Source organism: Phaseolus vulgaris, chromosome 9 (genome assembly GCF_000499845.2).
Source record: "Phaseolus vulgaris cultivar G19833 chromosome 9, P. vulgaris v2.0, whole genome shotgun sequence".
In the NCBI taxonomy this organism is placed as follows: domain Eukaryota; kingdom Viridiplantae; phylum Streptophyta; class Magnoliopsida; order Fabales; family Fabaceae; genus Phaseolus; species Phaseolus vulgaris.
Window position 1 is genome coordinate 14950801 of NC_023751.2, and position 19979 is coordinate 14970779.

The 19979-nt window shown below is 32.0% G+C and overlaps 3 protein-coding genes across 3 annotated transcripts; 1 reads left to right on the plus strand and 2 right to left on the minus strand.

Annotated features, from left to right (window-relative positions):
* Window positions 1–557: 557 nt before the first annotated feature.
* On the minus strand, window positions 558–2761 carry LOC137821350 (EG45-like domain containing protein 2). The gene is made up of 3 exons (XM_068625900.1): window positions 2484–2761; window positions 1991–2270; window positions 558–839 (listed from the first exon to the last, which is right to left on the minus strand). The coding sequence occupies exons 1-3, from the start codon at window positions 2587–2589 to the stop codon at window positions 833–835; spliced, it is 393 nt and encodes a 130-aa protein (XP_068482001.1). The 5' UTR covers window positions 2590–2761; the 3' UTR covers window positions 558–832.
* Window positions 2762–8230: 5469 nt separating this feature from the next.
* On the plus strand, window positions 8231–12009 carry LOC137820747 (adenine nucleotide transporter BT1, chloroplastic/mitochondrial-like). The gene is made up of 3 exons (XM_068624983.1): window positions 8231–9129; window positions 11053–11214; window positions 11329–12009. Exons 1-3 carry the CDS (start codon window positions 8605–8607, stop codon window positions 11800–11802), a joined length of 1161 nt encoding a protein of 386 aa, XP_068481084.1. The 5' UTR covers window positions 8231–8604; the 3' UTR covers window positions 11803–12009.
* Window positions 12010–13645: 1636 nt separating this feature from the next.
* Window positions 13646–19979, minus strand: LOC137820032 (cellulose synthase A catalytic subunit 1 [UDP-forming]). Its single transcript, XM_068623806.1, has 14 exons — window positions 19513–19979; window positions 19145–19340; window positions 18875–19053; window positions 18429–18546; window positions 18153–18342; window positions 17504–17770; window positions 17055–17400; window positions 16741–16878; window positions 16533–16658; window positions 15876–16088; window positions 15496–15760; window positions 15119–15315; window positions 14649–14999; window positions 13646–14532 (listed from the first exon to the last, which is right to left on the minus strand). The coding sequence occupies exons 1-14, from the start codon at window positions 19594–19596 to the stop codon at window positions 13948–13950; spliced, it is 3255 nt and encodes a 1084-aa protein (XP_068479907.1). The 5' UTR covers window positions 19597–19979; the 3' UTR covers window positions 13646–13947.

Sequence of the window (19979 nt, forward strand, 5' to 3'; positions counted from 1 at the left end):
CTTAACCTTCAATTTGTTATCATGACTAATAATTTCTGGACCCAAAATAATATATTCATTTCAACCCTATATACTTTGAATATGTTTAATGTTTATGTAAAATTATTAGGGTTTATTCTCTATCTATCTTGGATAAACTTATATTCCTCTTATACATATTGAAATTATGATAAGTTTCATAACTCAATTGAGTTACTTCATATTATAATTTTGGAAAACAGGAAGAGAAATAATTTTTTACTGAAATTTGAATTCATTTAAGTGCACAAAGGCTACTAAAAAATGGCATAGCAGTAGCATCAGAGACAAGGACACCATGTTCATTAAACTTGGGAACTAAGCCACCTTCAAGTTAGAGTCGTCTCATTACGCTAACTGGTTCTCTAGTTTAGATTCTTGTGGATATTCATATTTTTCAAATATATTGTAGCGACTTAGTCATTTCGGCATTTGCATGGTAGCGCCAGAAACAACAACACCATGTTCATTAACCGTTAGATATGCTATTTCATTAACATGACCAACTACTTACTATAATTTATCATCGAAACAAAAAGTTCAGGTAAATCGCGTTTTATTAGATCAATGTTTTGTCTCCAAGAAGTAAAATCTGGCTTACTAAACAACATTAAGAGTTTATTAACGCTACTGTCGATAATATTCTTTCAAGTACATAAACTTTTCTAAGACAGCACACAACTTTGTATGTCATCATCACATTCTGGTTTGAGAAATTCTTCAGCAAAATTACAACCTCGTATTCCTTGTCCTTGAAGATGTTTGTTTATATATGAGTAGTGCACTTCAGGGTACATGGCGTCGAACTGGAAAGTCATATCCTGTGTGAACAGCATTAACTAAATTGATTACGTGAAGGATCAAGAAGATCATACATAAACGTTTAATTTACTTCTTTTTTTTTCTTTAACGTGCACAGTATAATTTAGTTTTTCTAATTTTTTTTTGACAAATTTTTTAATACACGAAACTTTATCATGTTTTCTTTGACGTTAACATTCTGATTTGAAAAGAAGAAAAGTTGAGAGATTTTATATTGCGTGAAGTTGAATGAGGTGAATTGATTGTGAATAAAAGGGTTTCTTTATCATGGTGCCTTTTTTTTGTGTAAAAAAATTTACAAATCTGAGGCAAGTCGTGCCAACTTGACACGACTTCATATGTAAGAAGTCGTGTCAAGTTGACACGACTTTGCCACGTCAGCCTGAAGTTGTGTCAAGTTGGCATGACTTCTGCCACGTCAACCTGAAGTCGTGTCAAGTTGGTACAACTTTGTTCACGTCATATTTTTTAAAAAAAATTCTTGTTTTTAAATATATATATATATATATTATAATTATTTAATTATAATTAAAGTTATAAGTTATGGAATATTTGAAATTAATTTGATAAATAATTTTTTTTATGAAGGAATAAATACTTAGGTAAAGAAAATGAGGAAATAAGTAATCAAATTTGAAATTAAATTTTATTATCAAGCTTGTTTGTGCAGACAATTGCTTCTATTGTGATCTTCGGTTCTGCAATATGAACATTTTTTTTGTTTTTCATATTTTTTATTAATCTAATAACCAAATTAATATATTACATTACCGTCAAACATGATCTATACACAATTATTCATTTTTTTATTGCTTTAAACTAACACCCTTAAAAAATTATATATCAAATTAATTTTAAACATTACATAACTTACTACTCAATATATAAATAAAAAAATTACAAAAAAATTAATATATATATATATATATATATATGACGTGGACAAAGTCGTGTCAAGTTGACACGACTTCAGGATTGATGTGACAGAAGTCGTGACAAATTAAAACGGCTTGCACAAATTTGTAATTTTTTTTTTAAAGCCACTCCATTTTAGTAAAAATGGAAAAAAAAAATTCACATGTTCAAAACCCCGAGTAAAAGAAGATGGTTGGTGGGAAAAGTGAAAGTTAAGAAAAAGAAAGAGAGTTACTCAGTATATTCAATATTGATTTTTGCATGAGGGAAGTGCGAAATAGCTGCGAAGGCATCTTTTGACATGAGGAGACTGTTAGAACAAGGTGAGCCTGGACAAGAATCTACCACTTTCACATCGATGCTGCCACCTTTGCATGGTCTATTCTTTCCACTCATGCACCTTATTCTGTATCTCCTTCCACACGCTGCTCCATTGTCCCATAACCCTTCATTCACAGCCACAAATAGATTTCCAGGAGGAAATTGCCCTGCGCTATTTCCACCGCAAGCAGTAGCTGCATGCCAAAACAAACATGCAACAACAACAACAGCCAAACAATTACGGTCGTTTTGTTTTACTATGAAAGCAAATACAAATAATGCATGTTTTTGCGTCTCATTTTTCCACTGTTGTTTCGGAAGCATGCATGTAATTAACACAGATTCATATTAAAAGGCATCTAGATCGTGGAAAATGAAGAATGAATGATTAATTAATGTTAACTCACGAATGTATGGTGGTCCATAAGATGCAGCAGTGCCAACGTCTCCCATAACTAGGCTCACTTGTTTGAGCAATAGGCTTGAAAATATTAGAAAGGAAAAGAGCTTCATGATGGTTTGGGAATATGAATGGAGAAAAGATAGTAGTGAAGCTAGGTTTTGCTTAATGTGGTTCGTTTAATCCGGTGTGTTAGCTCTCGGTATTTATAACCATGGAGTAAGAACTTTTCATATTTATCAGAAGATGCTTTTGCATTAAAACAATTAGTTTACGAAATACGACAAGAATCATATGACAGGTGGGTTAAATGAACTTAAGGTTGTAGATGAAGTTTGTGGGGTTTGTATGGCTGAGTTTTCCCACGTGTAGCACATCCCATTTGACTCTCATTTTAGTGGTACTCACAGAAGGATCACGATAAGACACATTAAAAATCATCATGTTTATATTTGTATAGTCGCGTGAATCAATGATGAAAAATACACTTTCACAAATAATATTTAGAGTTGAATATAATTTTTTATTTAGAAATAAATTTAAAATTAAATAATATAAAAAAGTATTAAAATAATAGTATTAGAAATTGTAATGTTTGTATAAAAAAATGTGAATGTTAAACTTATCATTACTGATATTTTTTTTTTAATAAGATATGTCTCTCTTTTTTAATGAGAAACCAGAGTGTGACGCCCTAGAAGCTTTATGCCACAACATGGGAACAAAGATATTGGGACTAGTCAAATTACAGTTTTATTTAATTAAAATAGTTAAAAAAATTATCAAAATATGTTAGTCGGTTTATTGGATTGAGACCAGTTATCCTAAATATATATTCTCACTCGCATTTCAGCCTCTCTTTATTGAGCAATGTAAACAACAAATATTTATAGACATGTCAAATTTCAAATTGCTTGATAGAGTCAGAAATTTGTGCAATTGGATGATCGAATAAAACAACAGAACAATTAGGGAATTAGTGTGTATTTGAATTGGGAAAGAATTTGAGAGAGGGAATTTGAACTCATTTAAGAGAAGAGAGTGTAAAAAAAATAAGATTTTTTGGATTTGATTATGTTAAAGTAGATTTATAAAATAGTTTATTTAAGTTTGTGAGTAATGGAATAGTTGTTGATAAATAGTTATTATTTATATTATATTATTAATTATATTTATTTTATTATAATATAAATATAAATATGAATGAATTAATAATTTAAAAATATAATATTTATTTTACATAATAATTATAAAATATATTTAATAATAATAAATTTAATATATATATATATATATCTCAACCGTTACCACTTCCAAATCTTCACATATTTTGTGAAGAAATATTATTGTCTCATTTCTTGCTTTTAATTAATTTTTTATTTCTTTATTTTTATAATTTCAATGCGCTTTTTTTTCTCCACATGAATTCGTTTGATTATTTAATTCTGATTTTATTATTTTTAAACTATTATATCTTTATTATTGCATTGGTTAATTTATAGGGTCGTTAGTATTCTTATTTTATAGGTTCCCGTAATTGTAATTTGATTATATATATTATTGAAGTAAATCAAAATGAATAAGATTAGTTTAATAGTTTTGCAATCTTGTACCACTACCTTCAATCACTTTCTACAACTTTTTGTCTTCTCTTATTTTTTTCAATTAATTTCTTCAATAAGTTTTTACAACTTTTTGTCTTCTTTAATTCCCTCTTATTCCCTTCACTAGTGAAGTTTGGAGGAAAACCTTATATTACAGTGATCATATATTCGTAGTACAGAGACCGCCTTATTCTTAATATGAACAAAAGAATCTTCAAGTGTATTAACTTTGGGAGAGAAGAAATATATCTTTAAGGGCCTGTTTGTATCCAGGCGCGGAAAAGCAAAGAAAGGAGGAGAGTGCCGAAAGTTGGAAAAACGAAAAGAAAAAAAAGTAAAATCCCGAAAAACGATGCAACTTTCATACCTTAAAATTTTCTCTTTCTTTTGAGAAGATTTGTGGAGAAAGATGACGTGGCACTTTTTTAAAAAAAAAATTAATAAATTTTATATAATTATGTTTGTAAACTATATTCTAATATATATATATATATATATAACACTTATAATTTTTTTATTGATTATTAATATTAATTTTTATATTATAATAAAATAAATAATAAATAAAATATTAATTTTAATTATTAATACATATTTTTATTTAATTTAATATTAATATTTTATTTTAAATTATTTTAATTCTAATATATATTTTAAATTTTTTTATAATAAATTCTCTAATAATTTTTTTTTTAAATTTATATTTTATCAAATTTGTAAACTTACATTTTATACATTTTAAAAAATTAAAAAAATATTTTCAAATATCACATCAATTACAAACTTCAATAAACTTTTTTCACAAATCTACTCTAATAAGCTGTTTTTTTTTTTTTTGAGTTTTCCACTTGTCAACGGTGAAGACCTCAATTGTACTTCATTTATTTGTATGTAATAGTCACTTTTTTAAGAAATATTTGTTTTTCATTTGTTACTATTAAAATTTTAAGATAAAATAACCTTTTTAATTATATTTTTTTTATTTCTATTTATATTATGTAATGAAAATTATTTTAAAAATAAAAAATTATAACAAGTAATTAACTTATCTGAAGTTACATTAAAATAAAATATTTAATATTTTTTAATTTGAGTAAAAAAATTATCTTAAACAACTATTATATGCAGTGATTCTGTAACGCAAAGCAACCAATTATTTCCCTTTTCCAACAAAGTATTTGAATTCTGCAATGGAAAGCAACAACGCGTTTGCTTCAAAGCAAATTAGACAAAAACACATCATTAATTCAACTTCATAAATTCTGGTTCTCAAACTAATAATCAACTATATTCTTCGTTAATATAAATCGCTTTTATCATTGATAAAAATACTTAATTCAATTTGTTTTATCATTTAAAAAATAATGTTATTATTATATCTATATTCTTTTTATCAATAATTTTTATTTATTTTCATTATTATTAATGATATGTATTTATAATTTCAATAGATACTAGTAAGAAAAACAAAAATTATATTTCATAAAAATAAAAAAAATGTCTTGTAAAAATTACTACCAATTTTTATAAATTATATTTATAATATTAAGAAAAATGGGAGAAATGTATTTTAAAACAATATTTTAAATTCTAACAATTAATCAATTTAGGACATATTTGAAATTCTCCAAAAGTATTTACATTAGGAAGTAAAAGAAAAATATTTAAATGATTTTTTCAAACACTAAAATAATTGTATGCATAAATTAATTTGTAGAATTTTTTTCATAATTTCTAAAAAAATTTAATTTTTAAATTTTATAAAATGTAAGAAATTTTTTATCTCGTATATTTTGTTGAAATTACGTATAGGTAGACTCATTTAAATATATCGTTAATATTTAATATTATTGAATTAATATATTTCGTCTTTAATTATATATATATATATATTTTTATTATTATTATTATTATTATTTTCTTACAATAGGCGCTGATCATTCATACGCATTAAAGTTAAGGACTTTTTAATATGAAAACTATAAGTGGTAAGAAATATTAAATTGAAAAATACTATTAATGAAGACCGAAATAATTAACAATTGCGAATTTTATTAATTATTCTATTTTTTCAAGAACCATAAAAGAAAGAAAAATCATTCAAGCTATTTTCAGAAAACTATTTATTCCAAGTAATCAATTTATCACTTCTTGTATTAATTTTTTGAGATCATTTATAAGTTTTTTGTTATTTAATCAATTATGCTTAAAAACAAAGTTTTTTATAAGAATTTTTGAAAAAAACACTCTTAAAAATTAGAGGATTTTTTCTATAGTAGTAAGAAGAATGAGATTTTGAATAAATATAAGATTGTAGTAAAAAATAAAATAGTATAATATGATATAAAAGACAAGTTAAAAATGATGAAAAAAACACAGTTGTTACTACAAATAATACTTTTATTAACAATAATTGCAAATGTCACTGACGCGGAAAAAAGATAAGAAGAAAAGAAGTCGAATAACGTCAAAATCCAATCTCTTTCAACAAATTGAGATTTTTTATTATTAAATTTTGGTAATAAGTGACGATAACAACATAATAGTAATCTTTATCGTGTCTTTTCAACACATTTTTTTATTGAATAAAGATATTAGTAGTATATTCTTTAAACTTTAATATATATACTTTTAACACTTTATGATAATATATTTTATGCTATCATAAAAAAACATTATAACTTAAAAATGGTAAGTGTCTCATTAAATGAAAAATACAATCTACAGAAATCTTGCATTGTTTTTATTAAATTTTAATCAATAGTAGGAAAATGCTTTCAAAAGTAAATTATGAAGCGTTTCTCCCTATTAAAACTGATTGTATATTAGACAATTATAATTACCTTTCTAAATAATCTTTTTAAAAGAAATTGTTCCTTTTTATATCATTCTTTAAATTTGAAGACAATATATATATATATATATATATATATATTTCCAATTATACTCTAAATTTAATTAATATGATGAGAGAGAAATTAATTATGATGAAAAAAGGAAAATATATATCAAAATTAAAAATTAAAAAGAAGTAGCTCACTTAAAATTTATTAAAAGTAAAAAAGTTGATTTCTTTAGTTTTAGTGGAAAAACTTAAACAACTATTATGAAAAAAATTGGAAGATATATTATATAACAAAGATACCCATATTTTATAATAAATTTGAATGAACGATGAGAAAAATTGATAATATATTTTTATTTGAATGTGTAAGGATACTATACTACAAGAATATCCCTTTTTGTGTAAATATATAAAATTTAGGTTTAGCCGATTGGGATTAGCTGGGAGATGTACACAAAGATTTAAAAAGGAGCAACTTTACCTAACTTCTCAACCCACCAAGAGCCACCTGCACTAAACAAAACAATTAATTAATTAATAAAAAACAATTAATTAATTAATAAAAAACAATTTTGATTGTGATATTTGCAAAGAGTAAAACTCCTCATGTTCCAAGAAGATAAGGGATACAGCACACAACATCTTAAAAAAATTGTATTAATTCTCTGAAAGAAATTAAAAAATAATGGATTATGCTTAGACAATAATAGCAGAAGCACTTTTAAAAAAAGCCATTGTGAGACATGAGAGACTTCATTTTTATTAATTAATACGAACAATAAGAATGTCAATAATTTTTTTTTTAGCAAACTTTAAAATAATACTACAATAACGTAGATATATAAGAAAAATTAAGTAATATTTTCTTTTTAAAAATGCAATTTATAAAAAAGAATTAATTAGTATAAAAAAGTGTCCAATAATAGGAGAAAACAAGTCAAACGACGTCAAAATACATTCTCTTTTGAGAAATTGACACGAGGAGTCACGGCAACAAATATTTTATGATTTTATAAGCATTTTTCATTATTAATTTAGTAAGAATATTATCAACATTTCTTTTATATTCTCCTAATACATTTCTGTCAATATATCCTATTTTTATTATTTAAAATAAAATATTAATAACATTTTACAACACATTCCATTCTATACCATTGAACTCTCATTAGAAAATAGAAGACTATATTAGAAAAATAAAATATTAAAAACATTTATTATTATTTCTTTTAACTAAAAGTTATCGTATTAGAAAATCATCAATGTATTCGTATATTACTATGTTTTCTTTTTCTTCTATGGCGTATGTTACTATGTTAGTTGTGTATGTACAAAACCGATGTTTATGATTGTGTGGCACGACAACGCAACTAAACAAGAGCAAGTACCTAACTTCTGAACCCATCAAGGGACAACAAGTGCATTCAACAAAACAAAAAACAAACACAAATTTAAAATTGTGTGATATTGAGTTCCAAGTAGAGAAGAAGAGGCACGCTACACAATAACATCTTCATTCATTTTCCCACTTTTCATCACAACCTTCTTCTATCGATTCTGCCTTAGAATGACAATTTCACCATCTCCCTGAAGCCAGGGACAGTCATCATTGAGCCCTACCAGAAAGAAAAAAGAAATCTTTATAACCTATCACAAGTCACAGGCCGTTTTTGTGGCTGATGGGTGGGAGGAGAATGCAACTGGTTGAAGAGAAAAGTAATGGGTTTTTCTCTGTCAGCTGCCTGGGGTTCCAATCCGAAGATAGGTGCTACCAGTTCGGAGGCTTGTTTGCCAGTGTTGGTCAGATGGGAATGGGGGTTGGCGTGCAACCGAGCGACCCTTCTGATTCGCGCGACAGTGGTGGCACGAAGTTCCCCTTCAATGAACTGTTCATCAAGTACCAGGGAAAAGATGAGGTTGTTGAAGAAAGGGTCGATGGCAAGAAGAGAAAGGGTGGTGTTTCACTACGGCTTAAGATAAAAAACCCTGCTTTGAGAAGGTTGTTTAGTGGGGCAATAGCTGGGGCTGTGTCTCGGACTGCTGTGGCGCCTTTGGAGACTATAAGAACTCTTATGATGGTGGGGAGTAGTAACCATTCCACCACTGAGGTGTTCCACAATATCGTGAAAACTGATGGCTGGAAGGGCTTGTTTAGGGGTAATTTTGTTAATGTCATTCGGGTTGCGCCTAGCAAGGCCATTGAGGTAATGTATACATGCTTCTCCAGCATCTTGTATCATTTATCATGCATGATGTTTGATGCTTTGCTTGTTTTTTTTTCTCTCTTGGTCTCTTGGATTACTCAATTGATGTCATTTTATATAAATGTCCTGCACTTGTAATTAGTCTATCAGCTGTTTGATCATTGGTTTTGATACCAAGAGTGGGTTTTTGTTTATTTTAATTACTTTTTTCTTGGTTTGTGCATTTGTTTATACCATGGATCGGATTTTCGGCTGCTGTAAGGAGTGTTGAAGTTTATTTTAAGGACATGGACAGAAACAGCTTTGTTGTTGTTTCAGAAGGAGTTCCCAGGAATTAACGAATTAAGTGTTTTAAACCCTTTTATGGCCCAAAAAGGTTTCATTTTCTAGCTCAATGAACCCTTTCACGTGCCCCAAATATCAATTTAATGCATCACTTTTATATTGAGAGAGAAATTGAGTGCGGGGATTATTAGGTATTTGCTGATTAGCTATGATATACAATTGTAAAGGTCATGATTGAACAGAAATATAAGTATAAAACACATGTTAATAGGTCGTTTATGTCACTTTATCCCTCAAGTCCTTTTGTTTTTCTGTTGTAAACTGCGATGTTTTCTAATTCAGGTGCAGTTGGTTTTTTCGCAGAAGAACCACTCCTCTTACGAGGCTCGTGTGCTAGACCACCTTTTAATGTTTTCATCGAGAGATCTACCCATTGAAACTATGTGCAACCATTTCTTTTCATGACAGTATATGCCTTCAACTGTTCGCTCCAATATTTTTGCTTGTACATAATTTGTTTATGTAGTCTTTACTGAAAATGCTACTCTAAAGTGACAATGTCTGTAAAGTGAACTAGTATGGTTTTACCTTGAATTTTAGGTGAGTTAAGATTACAATTTACTATAAATTAAATCACTGGTGAATACACCCTTGTGAACTTTGGAGACAAGTTCTCTTTAGATGTTTTAATCTACCATTTGGTCATGTTTCTTTCTCTGGAGTGATCTTCATGAAAAATAGTGTGGTTTATTGCTCTCAGAATTCAAATACTTTTAAGTTTTATTCGAATGCATTTTTTACATTTGCCTTACCCTTTTAATCCCTAACAGTTCTGTGACTTAATTTGCCTCAATTTATGTTGCTAAATGACCCATCAGGTAATTCAATGTGCAAGTATGCTTTAGTTTAGTTTTGGCAAATTTCAGCGTGTGAACTTGTGAATTCAATTCTTTTGGAAGTCAGGCAAACCCTTGTAATCAAAGGACTTTGACTCCCATACATCTTGTTTCTGAATTTGAAAATATGGTATGATTTTGATTTGATTTAGAAATCAAATTCTGTTCCCAAACCCTTATAAAAGATATGGGATTTTAATTTACTAGAAATTCAATCTTATGTTTGGACTTCATTTGAAAATGAGATTGATTTCATTTCATAACGGTCCGAACACACTCATAATGATTTCTATGAGGTCTCTACCTCTTCGTTTATTCACATGAATCTGTATGTTTAACAGTTCTATTGATGCCAATTAGTTTGGCTTTTGATGACCATGGTTTTTAGTTAAAGTTACTAGTTTCTTCATGGAATATTTTCTAATCCACACTCGTGCAAAATCCATTTTGGCACTGAAGGAGTATCCGACAGTGGCTTGAAATCACATTTTAAAATTCCCAAACCATAGAAACTTAACATTTATTTGCTTCACCTTTCCTTCTCTGATTCGATTTTGCATGCACAAGAACCTGACAATGATACTATCTGATTTTGCACAGAAAAATAAATCCTGTTTTGCTTGTTAATCTTCTGTTGGAAAAATCTTACTGCTAGATGTCAAAAGCATTAAAAATCTATCAGTTATCAAATCTAAATGATAGTTTTTTATGTATCTCAATATATTTTCACCCATTGCTGCAGCTATTTACTTTCGATACAGTGAACAAGAACCTATCCCCAAAGCCTGGGGAGAAGTCGAAATTCCCAATTCCTGCATCATTGATTGCAGGTGCCTGTGCTGGAGTGACTTCAACTATATGTACATATCCTCTTGAATTAGTCAAGACTCGACTAACTGTCCAGGTATGTACATAAAAAAGATACAAAAATGTTTGCTTTCCCATGTACGTGTTTTAGAATCTCAGCATCCTATGAGAAAATGAAAGAAAAAGTAAAATTTGATTAATGATTTTGCAGAGAGATGTTTATGATGGTCTGCTTCATGCATTCGTGAAAATAATTCGAGAAGAGGGTCCTGCAGAACTTTACAGTGGGCTTGCAGCCAGTCTCATCGGAGTTGTCCCCTATGCTGCAGCCAATTACTATGCCTATGACACTTTAAAGAAAGCATACAAGAAATTTTTTAAACAAGAGAAGGTGGGGAATATTGAAACCCTTTTGATCGGTTCGGTAGCTGGTGCTATTTCAAGTAGTTCAACTTTTCCATTGGAGGTAGCTCGCAAGCAAATGCAGCTTGGTACCATCAGTGGAAGGCAGGTTTACAAGGATGTGTTTCATGCCCTTGCATGCATACTAGAACAAGAAGGGATGCAAGGTTTATACAGAGGGTTGGTACCTAGTTGCATGAAGTTGATACCAGCCGCTGGAATCTCTTTCATGTGCTACGAAGCATGCAAGAGGGTATTTCTAGAGAACGACGAGGAGGATTAGGATTTGTCAAATTAAGTACTTTGTTTCCATCGAGGTCAAGAACCGGAACTGCTTTGCTCTGTTCATGCTTACTTAAGCAATTGAGAATGGAATATTGGTTTTGTCCTTTTACTTTTTCCCCATTTTATTGTCATCTTCATGGTCAAATAAAAAACAACTGTTGTAGTGTATTCTTGGAAATTTTACAAATAACTGATTATTGACCTATTTAAATGCGTTCATCTTCTAATCAAATCAATTGTTTTAGCATATGCAGCATTTTATTTTTCTGGTCTATGTTTCGTAGCTGCGACATCTTCTGATGCAGCATGTTTTCTTCTTCCCATTTCCGAGAATCTCTGAATTCTAAGACAATTTCAGTTTTGGCAGTTAAATGTCAAACAAAATTGACTCGTGCAAATTTATGTATTTACTTTGTTGCATAGGAAAGTTCCCAGCTGCAAGCAATAGGTAGTCTAAACATGAACAGTGTTAACCAATAATAGTAAAATCGCGTTATGCAGTCCTAGACCAATTGTGATTGCGGCAAGCGATTCCCTTTATTCGCTAAATTCTCGCTAACATATCTGTGTCTATATAATAACTATGATTCTTCCATCTTTCTTTTTTTATTTTATTTTAATTTTCAATTTTAAAATGAATTTTTCTAAAGTTGTTAAATACCAAAATAAATGCTTATCATTTCTGAATATATTTTCCAAATAATATGATTCTTGAGAATATAAAATTATACTGGCAATGAAATTCTCCTGAGGCATTTTTAGAACTGGTAGTCATCAATAGGCTAGAAACCCATCGAGTTGAGTTAAATTCTTGAAACTTGGACATGAATTGTAAAATAACTTGATTTAAACTTCACTCATTTATTTAACCGAGTTTAATTCAAAACATGAGTTTTATCTCTTAAAAAACATTAAGTTTGAGTTTGATTTGTTTAACAAATTTATAATTTAATTAATTTTGTTTGTATTAAAAAAAGTTGAAATTATTTTTCAACTTTATCATAATAGTATCTAAATTTTTTCAGACTAATCTACTAATAAAAAAATACACATAAACTATTTTCTTAGAAAAATATTGCTGTATTAAAAAATCTAATGTTTTACACAAATATAGTTAAATATTAACTAATTAAAGTATTCAATAATTAATTACATCTTTTATTTATTTTAAAAAAATTAAAATATTTCAGTCTAGGTTTACAAATTAATTTGACAAGTAATACTGATTTAATTCTCTAATTCATTTTTATACTCATTATATAATTCTTCTGGCTCGTGATCTTCATCAACTACTCGATGAACCCTCGAGATATAAAGTGTGCCGTCCTTCCTTTGGAGTAGGAAAACTCACTAGTTTACATCTTTAGTCACTCATTCTTAAAACTCGTGATTTCCCGAGCAATTTTTAACCGTAACGAGTCTAACTAAGGTAATGGTTTTTGTTAGGCTAAAAGCCTTAGAACAAAGGCATAAAGTAAACATTTTAAAGCGGCCAATATACCTTGACTTTCCAAACTGGTTGTTATACTGTTTCCTCTCATTGCCACAGGTTCTAACAATCGACCCCACTATTCATGACAACATCTATTATTCTTAATAATTTCAGCAAGCAATAGTGAATAGAGGATTTATGATTATAAAATTAAAGCATTTTTTTTATTAAAGTATAATACTTAATTATGTCTATCGTAAGTTTCAATAAACATTTATTCATTGATTCTTTTAACTACAATCCCGAAGACAATGAATATAAACAATAACTGAGGTTTCCATGTGTTTGCATATATCTTCGTACTGCTTTTGGAGATAGAGAACAATCAACAAATAAGAGGACATGTATATGAACAAAAAACACAGCGCCTTGTTCGCTTTCAATAAATATTCGATAAACAATTTATATTTTGTGGGAAAAAAAAAATATAATGCACACACCTCAACATTACTATTCTTGTAAGGAACATGTAGATAAATAAACAATAGAAATACGAATGCTACAGAGAGGGTACATTCCCATCAATTTCAGGGGTTCAATTCTCCAAACAACTTTGATAGGCTGAAAATTCTTGCTATATACACGGACAGCAACCTTGAGTGTCTCCAGCCAAAGGGGAATACCAACACAAAATGAATCTTTGTAAGAGAACTAACAGTTGATGCCACATTGACCATTGGTTAATCTGTTGGAGTCAGAGGTGAAGGGATCAATCCTCACCCACAGCAAGGAGAATATTGAAGCAAGAAGAACCGACCAGACAATAACAATGGTTGGGGTACGATTTTGCCTGCCCAAGAGACCCTTCAAGAATGGGTAAAGATGGGCAATGACCCATATAGCAAAGAACAGCTTGCCAAATAGTGGACCCCAAGACTGGTAACCACTGTTTATGGCATAGGACACACCAGCCACAATCCCTACCAAATTCACAATAAGCACCGTTGTAGGAGGGATGAGAAGTGATGTCCATTTAAACACATAAAGCTCGGCAAAGTCCCCATCCTCATCCGTTGCTTTTGATGTAACAGTAAAATTTGTATCTATCCCAGCAAGCACTTTTAGAAGCCCCTGAAACACAGCAAAGAGATGTGCAGATGTCCCACCGATAACCCAGAATTGTTCATTTCTCCACCAGTCTTCTATGCTGACCCCACTCCACCTAAGCTCAAGAATTGAAGTAGTAAAAATGGAAACGAAGAGAAGAATGAACCACATGCTGGCAAAGTTGCTTATCTGCAAAAGATTAATCAATTGTTATTGGACTTCCAAAATTTATATGGTTCACATTCACAATTAGATCCCATTAGGAATTATAAATTTATCAGCAAAAAATGAGAGAAATCGTTTACCTCAGGAATAATAAATTTATTTGTGAGGAGACAAAACGCAGGAAGCGTACAGTAAGCAATCAATGGGAGTGAGGTAAAGGGGTAGACAATGGTGTTAATATAAGCGAGTCTCATCAGAGGCCTCAACCTTCCATTGTAGCCATACCACAAGGGACAATGCCTGCTTAGGAAAATCTCAATTGAACCCAATGCCCACCGAAGCACCTGATTGAGACGATCTGAAAGATTGATAGGAGCAGAACCCTTAAATGCTGGGCGAGGTGGCATGCAATAGATGGAAATCCAACCACGAGCATGCATCTTAAACCCAGTCAAGATATCTTCTGTCACCGAACCATAGATCCATCCAATCTGGTGAAGCCAGAAAATGTTTAATTAATATCTAAACAAGTTACTCATTAATGTTTCATCTCATTTCTCTATACAAGAGGACAGGAATTAAGAGCACAATGCTAAATTGACGTGCTCACCTCTTTGCCCCATTCAGTCTTGTCTTCATAACCACAGCTGATAACGTGGATTGCTTCCTTAAGAAGAGTTGCAGGGTTTGTTGAAGGTGGAATGCCACCCTGCTCCATGAAAGTGGCAGCAATAAAAACCGGAGATTGACCAAAACGCTTCTCCAAGCTCTTTTGAGACATAAGCAGTGACCTTTCATCGTCATAACCTGAAAAAGGACACATTACATATTACCAATGATAAGATATTTGTTATCTTGTTTTCAGATAATTGAGCAACTACAGCAAATTAGAGAAAATTACCAATAAAAATCGATAGGATACAGGTGACAATAAAAGTACATGAAATCAACATGCATAAACAAGAGAGTTTTTCCATAGTAGCATACCTTCAACACCCTCCTCTATGTCTTCCATATTAAATATGGGAACTGTAGATTCAGTTCTGTTCATCGCCCTCTTCTTGTCAATGTACTTCTTATTCCCACCCCTTCCCTTCTTTCTAGAACCCCAACAACTCTTTACAATAATGTTAGGTTCCAAATCTTCCTCGGTCAGAACAGGATCATAACCATACAAAGCCTGCCTGTTGAAACAACAACCAGTTCCCACATAGACTGGACCCTGAACACCATCCTGACCTTTCATGTTGATCTGAAAGGTACAAAAATGAAATGAAATTTAGCCAAGGCATTAGACAGCAATGCAGGCAGAAAATATTTTCGTTGTTGAAACCTAATAAAATTACACAAATTAAAGTGAGACTTACATCAAAGAACACAATATTGCGATTGGCATATCGATCATGCAAATCAATGCCATCAAACCTCTGAGGAAATTGCACATAGCATGTCTTCTTTCCAATAACAGGATCCATCATGAAACACATGGCTTCTTTAAGAGCTTTGCTATTATTGAAATAATGATCACAATCCACATTCAGAAGATATGCACCATTGGTCAAGACAGCAGAAACGCGAATCTACACACAATGTAAACCAAGGTTAGATATGCTCAACGTATTTTTTCTAGTAAATAAAAACCTCAGCCATATCATACCAACCCAAGCATTACACAGTAAATCAAACGTATAACTGGTTTGCAGAAGGAATAATAGTAATAATTTCCTGTATTAACTCATACAAAATCCACATGATCAACTACCGACATTGTTCACATCCTAAAGCAGATTAGAAAACTTATCACACAGTTGTTAGTGTATCATTGTGCCATGTTGAATCACAGCAACAGTTTGTAGGTTATTTTCAACATATATTAGTTCTGGCACAAGCATACAAGTAAAACTCACTGCTTTACATAAAAACCATAAACTTCAATGAGTGAAACAAGATGTCGATGAAAGCCATTAATAAAAGTAATCAGCAAATCCGTAGAACATAAAATAAGAAGCTTCAGTATGACAAACCAATGCATTCATAGCTCCAGCCTTCTTGTGATGTTGGAAGCCTGGTCGCTTCTCACGAGAAACATAAACAAGTCTAGGAAGCTCATTTCCATCTGTATCCAGCCCTCCACTATGACCTAAAAACACCTGCAGATAACAAATATTACAGCTTGATAATATAAAAGCTGCAAAAAAGATTATACATGCACTTTGCAGAAAATGGTAATACCTGAATCATTCCAGGATGATCCCTGGGATTATTTCCAGGCCAAGGAGTTCCATCCTGCATTGTCCAACCTTCCTCTGGCGTCTTCTGAGCTTTGGCTACAAGGGCATTGATCCGTACTTTGAATTCTTCATATTCTCTCTGATAAGAAAAAAATATTTATATTTAATTTCTAAAACGCATGAACCATAACGTAGGCCTCGGGTGGAGGGGAGTATATGCTCAAGTTATAGAACCACGTGCTTTGCTGGTGCAATGAAAATGTCTAGATATAAATATTTAACTTGAAGCAGAAAAAAATTGACTCAAAGAACAACCTTCATTGCTCGTCGCTCCTTTACAAATGAGGGTTGAATCTTGTCCTTCAAGTAATCAATCTTCTGGGCAAAATAAAACTCTGGGGCTCTTGGTTCAATATTGTGCTTTTTGCAGAAGGGCACCCATTTCTTTGCAAACTCAGCTGTTTCTGACAGTGCTTCAAATGTCAACATAGCTGAACCATCATCTGATACGTAGCAGGAAACTTTGTCCACAGGGTAATCAACAGAAAGTATAGACAACACTGTGTTTGCAGTTACCAGAGGTGGCTCTTTGAGGGGGTCCACTGTACTCACAAACACATCAACAGGATCTAGCTGTGATGGTTCTCCTTCACGATCATATCTAAAAGAATGCATGCTAAGATTAGTGACAGAGAAAGCCACATGATTGTTAAACCAAGACGCAAAAAGACCAACAAAAGACAAATAAAATGAGCCATCCTGACCTTAAAGCAAGCCGTTCAAGATAAGTCTCACGATTAATTGGAGACCATTTTGGAAACTGATCCAGTATCCAGGATAAGGCAAACCAAATCTCACAAATAACTGATGTCAACCACAGTGGGTATGCATCTTTCACAGGGTGTGTTACACGATATTGTAAGAAGAAGCCAAGAATAATCAACCGGAGTACTATAACAACACGATAAGGTGTCAGCTGAGATGAAGAAATTGGCACCACACGACTCATGGGTTGTCGAGCATCGTCAACCCTGTCAGGAGAAAATAAATTTAACTTAAAATAGAAGAAATGAAACCAAACTGCATAAATATTGAAAGCTTGTATGTTCTGCCCACAAATCATGAACTTAAAATCTAGATCTATAACCATCTTGCCCCAAGCATACACACACTTTAAAAAAATCAAAATGTTGTGACACAACCACAAATAAACTATTAATCTATTATATACTGACTGGAACTAAATGCAATCTTCCTAAGGAAGAGAATGTGAATCACCTTTTAATGATCTTGAATGTTATTCAAAGAAATATTAATAAGTGTCTAACCTACATTAGCAAAGATTTCTGCAATACTTTCCAAGTTATGATCTATAATCATTAAACATCAACGAAAATGGTTCGAGTTGTTTACATTTGGAGTTCTTCTCCATTAGAACCAGTCCCTTCAACATCTCCTCCTTTCCCTTCCGCATATCTACCAGTCATTTGAACCATATTTTTCTCCTGCTTGAGCTTCCAACCTTCAACCCTTTCTTTCCAGTCAACATTTCCCAGACCATAAGAATTTAAGTCCTTTGACGGGTCCACAATTCTTACAGGAACTGTGGTAATAACAAGAGTTGGTGAATATAAATTTCATAGTAACCATTAAGTATCGCATTGTAGCATTGGTTCTTTAACTCTATACCTGGTTGCCTTGGATCAATATAGGGGAGTGAGTGAACCTTTTCAGATGGGCCCAAAGGACCTGAAGTAGTTCGCACAGATTGAGTATCGGGTGTGGCACATGGAATCTCACCGGAAATCTGACCATATTAAGTTAAAAAATGTGATCAGAAGATTACATTACTCTTCCGCCGACCATCAATAAAACAGAAGAAATAAAAACAAATGCATTACCAGACAATTCAACAGACTTGAAAAAGTAACTATAGCAAGTAAAAGAGAGATCAAAGTTCAGGCAACAATGCTAAAAAAACGTAGCACTAAATCCTATCTCTGCTTACCACCCTTCTTTTTCTGCATCTCTCTCACTTCTCACACAGTTGCACCCAGCTAAAATATAAATATGCAGACAAAATCTAAAGTACAATCGGCATATAGAAACCACAAAATAGTGGAATGTATTATTACCGTTTGACCATTGGTGAGGAGGGGAATTGGCTGTTGAGACTCACGTCTAGAAGACGATGAAAGGTCAGCATCTTCCTCCCACTGCCGCCTGGCCTTGGCTTTTCCCGGGGCATAATTGAACTCATTCTCTATGTCATCAGAGTCCTCTTCATCTTCATCTCCCTCTACTCGAGGACTACCTGATATTTCCACAATCACTCATTCAAATCAGAACTCAATCACAACAACACTGTCACCGAAAAACAAAAAACAAAACAAAAGCTCACAAACCTCTGTGCCTCTTGTATCTAGTCTTGCACTGTGGACAAGACTGGTTCCCATCCTTTCGCTCGTATTCATAACAAGGACGACACACAGGAAAGGCGCACTCGTTGCAAGCAACAAACACATCACCAGTCGCAGTCAATCCAACAGTATCACCGCATATTTGACAGATTTGCCCATTCAAGCTCTTCAGGGGTTTAGACTGCAGATTACGAGGGTTACACTGAGTGAGAATTATTCAATTTCTTAATTAATTAAATAAAACTCGAAGATCGAACTAAGGAACGGCAAAGAACTCCAAATGAAAATCAGATCTGATGCAGAAGCATAAAACGAGAACAACATTGTTAGCGAGAGTGTGGGAGTTAACTAACCCCGCTGTCAGAAGAATCGTGGCGAATCCGAACGAGCTCGTTCCGTTTGTGCGAGCCTGCGACCATTCCCGCACTCGCTTCCATCTTCACAGAGAAAGCGCTTCAGATCGAAGATCGTGACAGAGCAGAGAGAGATCAATTTGGAGGCAAAAGCAAAGCGTGATAATCTTCGCCCATTCAATACGCCATCTCTGTCACTCTCTCTCTTCACTTGCAGACTACAGCTAGCTAAGCTTCCAACACGCTCTCACTCTCTGTTTTATGGTTATTACTCTACCGGATGAACCCTTTCCCGGTGCCTTCCCAAGCCGCTTAAGCTCTGGCTTATGAGCTTCGGCTTAGTCGTAACATTAGCTTCTTCTCAAAGACCCAATCACATGCAGACACGTGTTAAACGCTGGAAAGAGACAAGAAGTGATGAGGAGTTGGGCATGTGGAATATTTCTTGAAGTGGCACCAGGCTGTCC

Bases quoted from the DNA above. Each gene is read 5' to 3' on its own strand.
- LOC137820032 (XM_068623806.1), bottom strand. From the start codon at position 19,596: ATGGAAGCGAGTGCGGGAATGGTCGCAGGCTCGCACAAACGGAACGAG. The intron at 15,761-15,875 runs GTAAGTCTCACT...TGTACCTTTCAG, and splicing joins GCAATATTGTGTTCTTTGAT to ATCAACATGAAAGGTCAGGA. The intron at 15,316-15,495 runs GTATGCTACTAT...GTCCTTTTTCAG, and splicing joins CATAGAGGAGGGTGTTGAAG to GTTATGACGATGAAAGGTCA.
- LOC137821350 (XM_068625900.1), bottom strand. From the start codon at position 2,589: ATGAAGCTCTTTTCCTTTCTAATATTTTCAAGCCTATTGCTCAAACAA. The intron at 2,271-2,483 runs GTGAGTTAACAT...TTTGGCATGCAG, and splicing joins TTATGGACCACCATACATTC to CTACTGCTTGCGGTGGAAAT.
- LOC137820747 (XM_068624983.1), top strand. From the start codon at position 8,605: ATGGGTGGGAGGAGAATGCAACTGGTTGAAGAGAAAAGTAATGGGTTT. The intron at 9,130-11,052 runs GTAATGTATACA...CCATTGCTGCAG, and splicing joins CGCCTAGCAAGGCCATTGAG to CTATTTACTTTCGATACAGT. The intron at 11,215-11,328 runs GTATGTACATAA...ATGATTTTGCAG, and splicing joins AGACTCGACTAACTGTCCAG to AGAGATGTTTATGATGGTCT.